A 12,276-nucleotide genomic window follows, 5' to 3' on the forward strand; every position below is an offset into this window, starting at 1 on the left:
TTAGCTTGAACTGCAAAACACAAAGTTATTTCATCCCCACCACAAGTATCTGACCCTCCACAATGCTCTTCCTGTTGTTCCATGTCACAGTTTCCAGCGAAAAGAAAAGGGAAGGTGACAATTTGCTTCTCTGCCACAAAAGTCTTTTTGGGTTCTCGAGCAAGTGAATTCGGGGAAGGACGGCCTGACGGTTTTATTTTTTGCCTTCTTCTTCTTCCTTTAGAGCTCTCTGGCCAGTGGCGGAGAACCAAATTCAACGTTCGCATAACAGTGTGGGAGTTCACAGGACAGGTCACATCCCTTTCCGTGGTAATTCAACATCCTACTATTATGATATTGGTCAAGGCTTTTGAAATCATAGCTGTACAAAACACCACATAAGTACATGTTTGCTTGTTTGAAAAGGTTCAGATTTGGTCTTCAGAGATCTGGGAATGCTAGAGGACTTCCTTCAGATAATGGGCAGTTTCCACTACAATTGGTAGCATCTCTTCGGTGCGTTTGCCAAGCATCTGCTGACTTTACCGCCATTTAAGAAGCCCTAGTGAATAAACTCTAGTACTACCGCATTTTAAATATTCTCGACTCTATTACATGGCCAGATAAAGATTAAAAGCCCCTTTCAAAGCACCATCTAATCTCATTCTCCCCTAGAGAGAACTGGAGCAACCCATTACAAAAACGCTGTTGCTTTCAGAAGAGCATTTGCTTGGATCAGCAGTGTAGATAACTACACTCACGGCCTTGAGCATCCAGACAGATGCATTTGCATGCTGGTGGCACTATTGGTTGTTCTAGCTGTTCAACTTTTTGTCCTAAGCACTGCAGCAGTGCTAGATACTGTATGCATTTTAATTTAGCCCTAAATACCAATAGTTGTTCGGAAAAGAGTCATTATCTCATACAATTTTCATATGCGTTTTTGCATTTTTCCTAAAGCGCTCACCAGGCACTCCCTATGCAAATGGCTAAAATTTCGATTATAAACCAATTGTTTGCTTCTTTGATATGAATTCATTGTAGGGTGCACATTAGACTTTTTTTTCACTGTTAGTTTAGAGAACGTGAAGAGCAAGAGAGGAAGAGTGTGAGAAAATTCCAATTGAACATGACAAGTTCTGTCTCCAGGCATTTGCAAATGTCGGAGAGAAGCAAAGAAGCTTGTGAAGCTTGCACACGCGTAACAGTTTTCAGATCAAAACCGCAGAGATGCATGTAAAAGTGAGGACAATGACAGGGAGAACGGGAGAGCTATGCTACAGAAATAATGAAGGGAAACACTCCTCTTATGTGGTGGATCCTGTATTCCAAAGAGATGTGATTTTAAAGATGTGATTTTCGGTTAGATGCAGCTTCCATTAGTGTTTATTATAGTGATGGGATGAGAAGAAAGTGCAGTTCTTGGCATTTCTGAAGTGAAAACGGTCTAGAGGTGGTTAAGCAATAAACCACAAGAGACAGTGCATTACACTGATTTAGCCATGGGTAAGAGGTGTAAAACCCCCTTAAAAATTTATCAAATGCACAGACTTATAAAATTGTAGCAACAGTAATTAAAAATGCTAAAAAAAAAAAAATTCAGTGATTTAATGAATTTAATGAACCACTATATTAATTGTATATTAAATATGATATACAATTGAAATATGAAATATCATTTATTATATCAATGAACAATAGTTTACATATTAAATTATATTTATTTTTATATCACAAAATGATTTATATATTATATTATATTTAATCAGTATAATCAAAATATTTTATATATTAAATTATATTTAATTATCATATCACTGAGAATCATTGACATAATAATTAAATATATAATATTAATGAAAAGATTGTTTATGTATTAAATTATATGTAATTATTATTATAATGAGTGGAAAATGTTTTATATTTTAATAGATATTTAATTATCATATCACTAAGAAATAGTTAGAAGTTAAATATTTTTTAATTTATATTTTATACACACACATATAAATATTTATTAGATCATATTTAATCATTTAAGTATCATGTCAATGAATATGGTTAAAAATTATATTTTATTATTATATCATTGACAAATGGTTAATTTAAAAATTACATATGAACCATTTTTCATTGACCTAATACTTATATATAATTTAAAATAATATATTTAATTATTAGATCAATAAAAATACAGAATTTCCATCAAAAATAACTACATAGCGCGATACTAAGCTTTGTGAAAATGAATAATGAGGCACACATCCACAGACACGGGTACAACTGCTTGACAGCTTAATGTTCCGCTGTCTTCCACTGCTCCTTTGAATTAGACAGGGCTGATCTGACAAACCTAACCGAGGCGTCGCTCTCCCTATATCGCTTTCTGTCTCACTCCCACTCTTCACACAGCTATCATTCCTGTCAGGTTTTATCAGCTCATTCAAAGTCGGACAGGAGTTACTCACTTTGCCACTCGGTTTTATCGCACTGCAGGCACGGAGTAATCACACCCTGACAGCTGGATTCTGGACAGGTGACGAGTGATAGTGTGGATTAGACAGGTGTAATCCTTCCAAACTCTCCCAAGAACATGACACATCTCAAAGAAAATAATCACACCTGTAATCGAAAACATATGTCCTGTGTTTCTCAATGCACTAATGTAACATCATCAATAGTAAACGTATGCTCGTCCCTCGAGGACCTTTAATAATTACAGATGATGTCTTTTCTTATTTACTTCTCTTACTTCTCCAGACAAGTCCTCTGCACAATCTGACCTGTGTTGCAGCCTGGAATTAAACCACGCCATACTGGTTTCGTCTGGCCAGAGGAGAACTGGCCCCTCGTCTGAGCCTGGTTTCTCCCAAGGTTTTTTCTCCATTCCTGTCACCGATGAAGGTTTGGTTCCTTGCCACTGTCGCCATTGGCTTGCTTAGTTGGGGGGCACTTGACTGACTGACTGCACAGACACTATTGGAAGAGAGCTGAACTGGATGATGACATCACTGAATCATCAATGAACTGACTTTAGCTGGAAAAATTACTCTTTGTTATTGTCTTCTAGCATTATTGACAAACTATTTTCCTGTTTCTGGATTATTTTTTTAGATTATTTGTATCATGATGCCATTCTTCAGTGCCTCCAGATCGATTAGTCATCTAAAAAACAATGAGAAGCAACACAGATGACCAAAAACATTTGTCTGTGATTTTTCTCAAAGTACAAAATAAAGATAACTGTAGTAGGCTTTACAATATACTATTTCAGTCTTTCAAAGTTTCATTAATTTCTGAATTTAATTAATCAATCAAATGTTTCAGTGAATCAATCCAGAGCAATTCAGTGATTTGTCACTCAAAAATTCCATGTGTAGCATTTTTCATATATTAAAATAAATAAATAAATATAATTTATTTGTGAAATGTATAGCAATTTTTGAGCAAATTTTCAAATGTCATCAGCATGTTAAAAACCCTCTCTGAGAAGTTTTACATTCATAGCCTACTGCTCAAACATACTAAAGCTAAAAAGAAGAAAAAACTCACTAATCAACCTCACTAACGCACTAATGACTAGTTGATTGTCCTGACCCATCCCTACATGACAGCAGATAGATATAGCTGACCTTTCGACCTGTACAGACTCCACAGGGCGCCAATCAGAGGTCAACAGGAAGTCGTGAGTGGATGGCATGGGCTGTTACATCCTGAGCCAAAATAAATGGCCGCAGACAGAAAACGGCAGCATGGGAGGCGGCTGAGGTATTCTTTCTCTTGCCAACTTTATACAAGCACATTCCAAATTCATGTTTATAAATATGGATATTTTTCTAAACTAGGCATCTGACATATCTCAGCATGTTGGGTACCGTGATGGTGGTTAAGCAGATCTCAATCTCTCTCCCGCCTCTCACTGACCTTTGCGTACTTCTGAGAAAATAACAGTGTCAGATATAGCTTTAGCAAAACACAAAAATTCCTGTGAAGAGTACAATGAAACATAAAAAAATAAATAAAAATGCAGGTTTGAGACCAGTTTTGCCCTAAATGCAAAAGTTAAATGTGATTAGGGCATTGTGATATTTCTAAAAAACTAAATGGGTAGCAAAGTCATTATCATTAGAGAAAGTATTAATTACAACCCAATCAGCAGGCTTGTGTTCACTGTCTATAGACAGCATGTTATATCGTAGCCTAAGATAAAACACTTTTTAATAGCCTTTAAAGGGAATGATTAGCAGATGCCACATTAGCTAGTAGGTGAACTGGTTTGAACAGGTCTGAGCAGGCATCAGGTACAGAACAGAAGCTCCTAACTACCCATAGGTCAACTAATGCTTGACCTTTGACCCATGGTGTAACATCAAACAAAAGAGAGAGGGACACAGATGGCCATCATAAATCTCCCGTATACACCCACATACCATTAGCAAACTTTATTCTACGCAATCCAGTATGTGTTAAACTATAATAATACGTTTAAAATGATAAGGATTGCAGTTCACAAGTAATGAGAAAGTCTCTAATTAAATGTATCAAAAATAACTATTTTGATTTATTTACAAGATTAAATTCATTTGTAAGTTGGATTAATTTCATATTTCAGTGAATTAATTCAGAACGGTTTTTCCTTGAGCATTTTTCATATATATGTATATATATATATAGGTCCAAATATACTATACCGTTGAAAAGTTTGGGGTAGGTAAAATTGAATATTTTTATTTTATTCATGTTTTATGCATCTAGGCTACATCTATTTGATCAAAAATAAAGTAAAAACAGTTCAATTGTGAAATATTATTACAATATAAAATAACTGTTATATATTTTAATAGATTTAAAAATGTTTAATTTATTCCTGTGATAGCAAACCTGAATTTTCAGCAGCTATGTCTCCAGTCTTCTGTGTCACATGATCTTTCAGAAATCATTCTAATATGCTGATTTGGCGCTCGAGATTGTCAATGTTGAATAAAGTTTCATTTTTTTCAGGAGTATTTGATGAATAGAAAGTTCAAAATAACAGATCAAATATTTTGTAACATTATAAATGTCTTTATTGTCATTTTTGATCAATTTAACACATCCTTGTCGAATAAAAGTATTAATTATTATAATTTTTTTAATCTTATTGACCTTGAAATATATATAGAGGCTGAAAAAACGATTGCCTGTTCCTAGTGGGTAGCAAAGCTCGGATAATAATTTGGTCTTGGTAGAACTGGATGAGAAATGTTTCAGTTCATTTAGCCTCTTTTGGCACCTCATATCCCAGCCGAACTTGGCATTCAGCTATTGTCATTAACACATGACGTGCTGTCGGCTTATTTTCTGCTTAGTTTCCCATAGAAACAGAAACAGGATTGACAGAATCGACCACAGGCTGTGTCTCTGTCCAGAGGAGAAGCATGGCCTGTATACTGTGTCACTTTTGGTTACAGAGGCATCTTTGTGTTCCATGTTTCTCGGTGGTTGGTTCTGGATCGGATCAGCTGGGTGGGTAATTACAGCCTGTTGTGTGTAAATGTGAGGATATGCTGGCAGGAAATGGGTGGAAGGATTTCTGGGAAATGTAGGGACCAAAGGAATGCCAGTGCCCTCTGAAACGACAGTCTCTGATGTGGGTATTTCTGTTGCTAAATTAGAAGAAGCACTCTCAGCTAACCACCTCTACACCACAGATACACAGAAAGATATGTGAGTGGACACATGGTCTGTGGTTACTAGGCATTATGAGGGCCCATGTATTGACTCAAAATCACTATCACTTTATTAATATTAGAAATATGCATTTTAGTCGAATGAAACCAAAGTCAGAGATCTCAAACAAACTCCAATATATGATTTGTAACTAAATGTCTCATAAAAATAAATAAATAAATGTCAAAAAAAGGAAAAAAAGGAAAGAAATGTCCTATGCTCACCATTTATTTGCATTTATTGGATTGAAAAGTTAGAGTAAAAACAGCAATATTGTGAAATATTATTACAATTTAAAAAAAAAAAAGTTTTCTATTTGAATTTTTTTTTTAATGTAATTTATTCTTGTGATGGAAAAGCTAAATTTACATTAAAAAAATTAAAGCTTTAAATTTACTGTGAAAATGTTGTAAAAAAAAAAGTGAGTGAGTGATATATTAAAGTGTGAGTGAGATATTAAAGTTTAAATTGTATTTATTTTATTTATTATTTTATTTCAGAATATTTCATTTTAAGCAAAGTTAAGTTTTAAAAAAATACGTTTATTTTTCTTAGTGAATTACTCATGTAATTTTGCTTCTCAAGTAAGCATATCTTGTTTTAACAATATTTTGACTTTTTTACTGCAAAACAAGAGAAATGTACTGATTAAGAACATTTTATTCTATTACTGTACATATTGAATTAACTACTAGTGTAAGCTGGTGTACAAGACTAGACATACAGTTTGAAATGATTTCACACAAACACATGCACACATAACACACATATACATTAAGGTAAACATGCCACGACAAGCACGTTTCACAGAAAAAAATAGTCAAGGCTTCAAATGTTCTTGACAGCATTTTATGTGAATGAACAAGAACAGCTTTAATGCCTAAAAAAAAAAAAATCATACATTTACAGTCTTGAAATAATAGTCATGAACTCCAAAAGGTCAATGCAGCAGTACTCTGTAAACAAGTACACACAAAAAAGAAGAAGAAAAAAAGGAAGTGGTTAAAGAGACAGAGTACAAAGTACAAAAGTTCTCCCCCTGCCCACATTTCCGACCACCTGGCTACTGTTTCCCTCCCAAGCCATACTACACTGTCAGAGTGGCTTTGGGTGAAGACACAAGACAAAGCAAAGGTGCTTCACTCCAATCAGCCCTGGCAAGAAAAAGAGGAGGAGAACAAGAGATATAGACAAGACCGAGGGAGATTAAAAACGGAGGAGAGAGCTAGCCAGCAATGGCAAGCAGCTGAACAGCAGGTTCAAACCGATTCGAAACAGACACTAATGCAATATGGCAGCAAATCCTCCTTTAACTCTTTCAGCAATGGCAGCATCATGTGGTTTTATCATGCTTTAACTGACTGACAGTGATGTAGTCGACTGATCGTGATTTCCTGTAACAGATGACAGTTTGGATGAAATATCAGCCAGTATTTTGATGCTGGATCTTCTACAGTACAGTACAGTAGAGTGGTTGCGTTCTGGAATTCCCTTTTCAGCTATGTCGCAAGATTAGACGAAATTTAGTCAAAGCGTTAACTAAGTGTCTGTAGATGAAGAGCTGATTCAGCTGATCACATACTCAAGAACAAAAATAACTTTAAACAGTGCTGATTGTGATCAGAGATCTCATTTCAGATAACTCCATATTAATTACTCACAATTGGTGGGGACCAATTAAACCACATGGTGCTTGCCTTTTGAAATGAGATGAAAGATGAAACTATCACAACAGACAAGGCATGCCATGGATTTAATAACTTAAGCAAAGTTGCTGACACTTTGAAGTCTTCCGTTTGCCCTTCAGCCATGACCATTCCATTCATTTTAACAATCAGCACATTTTGTTTTCATAGAAAAACACAGCAAAACAAGTACCGCCATGTCCAAGTTTGACTACAAAGAAAGGGGGAGGGGGGATAACAACACATCTGTCTTTGCATCTGAAATAAAATCTTCAACAGAAACGAGAATGACATCATAAACCCCTCCTAGCTCTTTCTGGGAACTACTTACTTCATTCCAGTCAACAACATCTATCAACTAAACCCAAATCCACTTTACTTGAGGCGAGCTCCTGTCTGGACACAGATGCACAGCTTCTTCTCAAAGTCCCTGAATAATTCTCTATTCATTTAATACATCTTTTCATCTGAGGAAATACAGACTTGGTCTCTGGCCTGGTCAAGGTGCAGGTACAAACTGCTCGTATCTCTTAGATATGTTTAAAGGAATAGTCCACCCACAAATTTTAATTGGCTGAAAATGTACTGACCCTCAGGCCATCCATGATGTAGATGAGTTTGTTTCTTCATCAGAACAAATTTGGAGAAATTTAGCATTACGTCACTTGCTCAGCAGTGGATCCTCTGCAGTGAATGGGTGCCGTCAGAATGAGAGTCCAAACAGCTGATAAAAACATCACAATAATCCACAAGTAATTAATATAACTCCAGTCCATCAATTAATGTCTTGTGACGTGAAAAGCCACATTGTTAAGAAACACATCCACCATTAAGGCATTTCGACTTTAAATCATTGCTTCTGGTCAAAATACAAGGCCTGAATCCATAATAAAAGACTTCTTCCAGTGAAGAAGTCCATCCCCTGTTGTATTCTCACATCAAAAGCCATCTTCATCAGAACAGATTTGGATAAATTTAGCATTACATCAGTTGCTCACCAATGAGAGTCCAAACAGCTGATCGAAACATCACAATAATCCACAAGTAATCAATTAATGTCCAACAATTAACATCTTGAGAAGTCAAAAGAAACAAATCCATCATTAAGACGTTTTTAACTTCAAACCGTTGCTTGGTCCATGAAGTCCATAATCCATAATAACGCTTCCTAAGTACCGCCATGTCCAAGTTTGACTACAAAGAAAGGGGGAGGGGGGATAACAACACATCTGTCTTTGCATCTGAAATAAAATCTTCAACAGAAACGAGAATGACATCATAAACCCCTCCTAGCTCTTTCTGGGAACTACTTACTTCATTCCAGTCAACAACATCTATCAACTAAACCCAAATCCACTTTACTTGAGGCGAGCTCCTGTCTGGACACAGATGCACAGCTTCTTCTCAAAGTCCCTGAATAATTCTCTATTCATTTAATACATCTTTTCATCTGAGGAAATACAGACTTGGTCTCTGGCCTGGTCAAGGTGCAGGTACAAACTGCTCGTATCTCTTAGATATGTTTAAAGGAATAGTCCACCCACAAATTTTAATTGGCTGAAAATGTACTGACCCTCAGGCCATCCATGATGTAGATGAGTTTGTTTCTTCATCAGAACAAATTTGGAGAAATTTAGCATTACGTCACTTGCTCAGCAGTGGATCCTCTGCAGTGAATGGGTGCCGTCAGAATGAGAGTCCAAACAGCTGATAAAAACATCACAATAATCCACAAGTAATCAACATAACTCCAGTCCATCAATTAATGTCTTGTGAAGTGAAAAGCTGCATGTTTGTAATAAATAAATGCATCATGACATTTTTAACTATAAACCCTTGCTTCCAGCTAAAGTACGAGTCCTCTGTCCATAATATTGCTTTCTCGCAGCTTTTCACTTCACAAGAAATTAACTGATAGACTGGAGTCGCGTGGATTATTATGATGCTTTTATCAGCTGTTTGGACTCTCACTTGACGGTACCCATTCACTGCAGAGGATCCATTGATGAGCAAGTGACATAATGCTAAATTTCTCAAAACCTGTTCCAATGAAGAAACAAACTCATTTACTGTACATCTTGGATGGCCTGAGGCTGATTCAATTTTCAGCAAATTTAGATTTTTGGTTGTACTGTTCCATTAAAAGCAAAGGAGCAGATAATTTCAATTCATGCAATATAAAGTAAAAGGCAACAAATTGAGGGTTTTCTGAGGACAGCAATGCATTTCTCTCTATTAATGAAAACCCACAGACACTGTGCTATCCTTCAAATGCCTCACACCTTTATTTAACCTGTAAAGTGTTTCATCATTCACATGCTTTAATCTGCATGACTTATCACACATAGACATGAGCAAGAGTATGCTTTTCACTCATCAAATATCAATAACTGATTTGCAAAAAAGGAGAACTGAAAGGCCTAACAAATGCACCGACTATTATGACTCCCTACAACACCTCAACAGAGCAAGTATGAGAATGCATGGACCTAATAATTCATGCAATTAATCAAATAACCATATTCACAAATTGAGAGCAAAGAGTGCAAATTGTTGCTCCGACTCACTGTTGTTGAATGATTTTCACTATATTTTATATGGAAACACAAGGAACATGCAATGAGCCATCAAGCCATTTCACTAAATGATGTTTAACTGCAACACATTCAAATTCCTGGCTGGATGGACCTGTTACTACATGCCTTATTAATTATTACAGTGTTAATTAGCATAAACCTGTAATAATTAGTCACCATGTCGCAAAATAGCAGAGAAAAACTTGTAAAGAGGAATAAGTCACCCCAAAGCCTGAGTAATTATTATGAATATATTCTGGAAAGCAGCTTTAAATACATTGCTAATGCATAGGTATGCTATAGACGGCAGTGCTTACGCATCGCCCAGATAGCCTAACCTGTCATTTGAATCAAAGGCTATAATAAAAAAAAATAATAATTAAAAGAGAGCGTAGGGGATTTGCTTCTGAGACTTGAAACACAACACAAATTACAGCTTATGCTGGTAGTGAAGCGATGCAACCTAGAGCACTCCCACTGAAATCAATGCAAGCGGCTTGTGCATTTCAGTCAAGTCAGCTTCATTGATTACAAGGTGATTTTTTTTTAAATTAGAGTTACTTTTATCTACCTGAAATCTAGCAAAACAAAATATTTGTAAACTATGTTACTACATTCATATAAAAATTCAAGTTAATATTAGCAACAAAAAACTGGAAAAAACTTTTGACTTGCTAACACACGCACTCAATTATCTTCACACTTATTACAATAACAAAAGAAAGAGGCGGATCATAGGGTTTGATAATAACACCTAATTCTATTCTACATCTAATTTTCCTCATTCTAAAAGACAGAAAATTTCCCTAAAATGAACTTGAATGGTGGACTGGTTGTTGACGTCCCGATTCCATCCACAACCCTGGAAAACATGTTGCACTTGCTTGCTGTTTATCTGGCAAGAAGTTTGCTTTATGTGGTCGTTGCTAAACATCTAAATAAACATTTCTTTTGGGTTTTGCATATAGATAATATGCAATTCATTGTGCCTAACTCCTGATGCTGAAGATGGATTTATGATACAATTAAAGGTCTCAAGTTCACCTCAGAGAAAGGTATATTGGATGTACAATTTTATTGGATTTGTGGTTTATATTGGAAGTGAAAATAATCTGTTGGTGAGCTTTCAGCTACTGTATATCAAATGAAAAGAACATAACTTGCTTATACAGAACAAGCTGATTAAGTTGATTGAGAGAAAAACTATGGTTACCATGGTACATTTTGTAAAGGATTTCATACATGTCCTGAAAACTAAAAATACATTAAAGCATGCAAACACTTACTGTGTGGAAGTATATTACAGTATTATATTTGTATAAATATAATATTAACTGTATCTATCTATCTAGCACACAGCTAACTTTTTTTGTAAGCAAGTCATATTTATCCAACTATCCAAAAAGGTTATCTTCATGCGTTATTACAATTACACATAATATTAAAATACTTTCACCATCACACTTTACACTAAAATCCACTTGAAGATTCTTTATATTATAGGATAAATAATACATTTAACAAATACAGATGTCTGAGACTTCAAAGTGGCTGTATTGGAGGCAAAGCTTCATCAGAGCGATCAAATAGGGTTTTGGTAATTATTTAGCGCGAAATGGATTGTGTGATTCATAAAGCTGAACCCGACGCAAGACAAGGCATGAAAAGTGACAGAACGCGCTGCAAGCCGCTGCTCATCTCGAGACTGGAGTCGGGACAATGCGGACGCAACGCAATGCACTAGTGTAAGAAACATCTCATACAAGACCTACAACCACCAGAATGCACAAAGTTACAGTTCATAAGATTTGAGAACTAACCCGATTCGAACTGGTCTGACGCAGACGCGCTGAGGCAGGCAGCAAGGAGCAAAGCTGCGATTCTCCACGAATCCATCGCTCTTCTGTAGTAGGCTATAAGAGATCTGAACACCTTCTCTTCCTCTCTCCTCGCAGGTGAAGTGTTTCGAGTCCAGTCAGGTCAGTCGAGCTGATGCAGTGAGCAGCTGAATGTCATGAAATCTCGCTGCGCGTCCGCGTTAAGAGCGTCTGAACTTCTAGGCAAATCAGCGCTGCCCCCAGACACTCACACACAAGACAGATAGCAGAAAAAGTAGGGATCCTATTTCAAATCATGTGACAGGAAATCGGGGCAATAGATTCAACCTGCCCCATGCATGGGGACATATACCTGTTGCGCGCTGTGGGCTGGCCAGAAATCCAATAGCTGTGAGCAAGACAACACGGAGAGCTACGAAAACAATCCCTGAAGACTTTTAAATCACTGTCGTTTCCACGATAGATAGATAGATAGATAGATAGATAGAT

The 12,276-nt window shown here is 36.2% G+C and overlaps 1 protein-coding gene across 1 annotated transcript in view; it reads right to left on the minus strand.

Annotated features, from left to right (window-relative positions):
* The window catches only part of kremen1 (kringle containing transmembrane protein 1), a 57,816-nt gene extending 45,835 nt beyond the window's left edge, over positions 1 to 11,981 (minus strand). Inside the window, exon 1 of the mRNA XM_016572828.1 lies at positions 11,770 to 11,981. Coding sequence (XP_016428314.1) covers positions 11,770 to 11,845 — 76 coding nt within the window. The 5' untranslated portion in view covers positions 11,846 to 11,981. The remainder of the gene's footprint in view (positions 1 to 11,769) is intronic.
* Between the last annotated feature and the right edge of the window lie 295 nt (positions 11,982 to 12,276).

This window comes from Sinocyclocheilus rhinocerous, unplaced genomic scaffold (assembly GCF_001515625.1).
Source record: "Sinocyclocheilus rhinocerous isolate Xijiao unplaced genomic scaffold, SAMN03320098_v1.1 scaffold352, whole genome shotgun sequence".
Classification (NCBI taxonomy): domain Eukaryota; kingdom Metazoa; phylum Chordata; class Actinopteri; order Cypriniformes; family Cyprinidae; genus Sinocyclocheilus; species Sinocyclocheilus rhinocerous.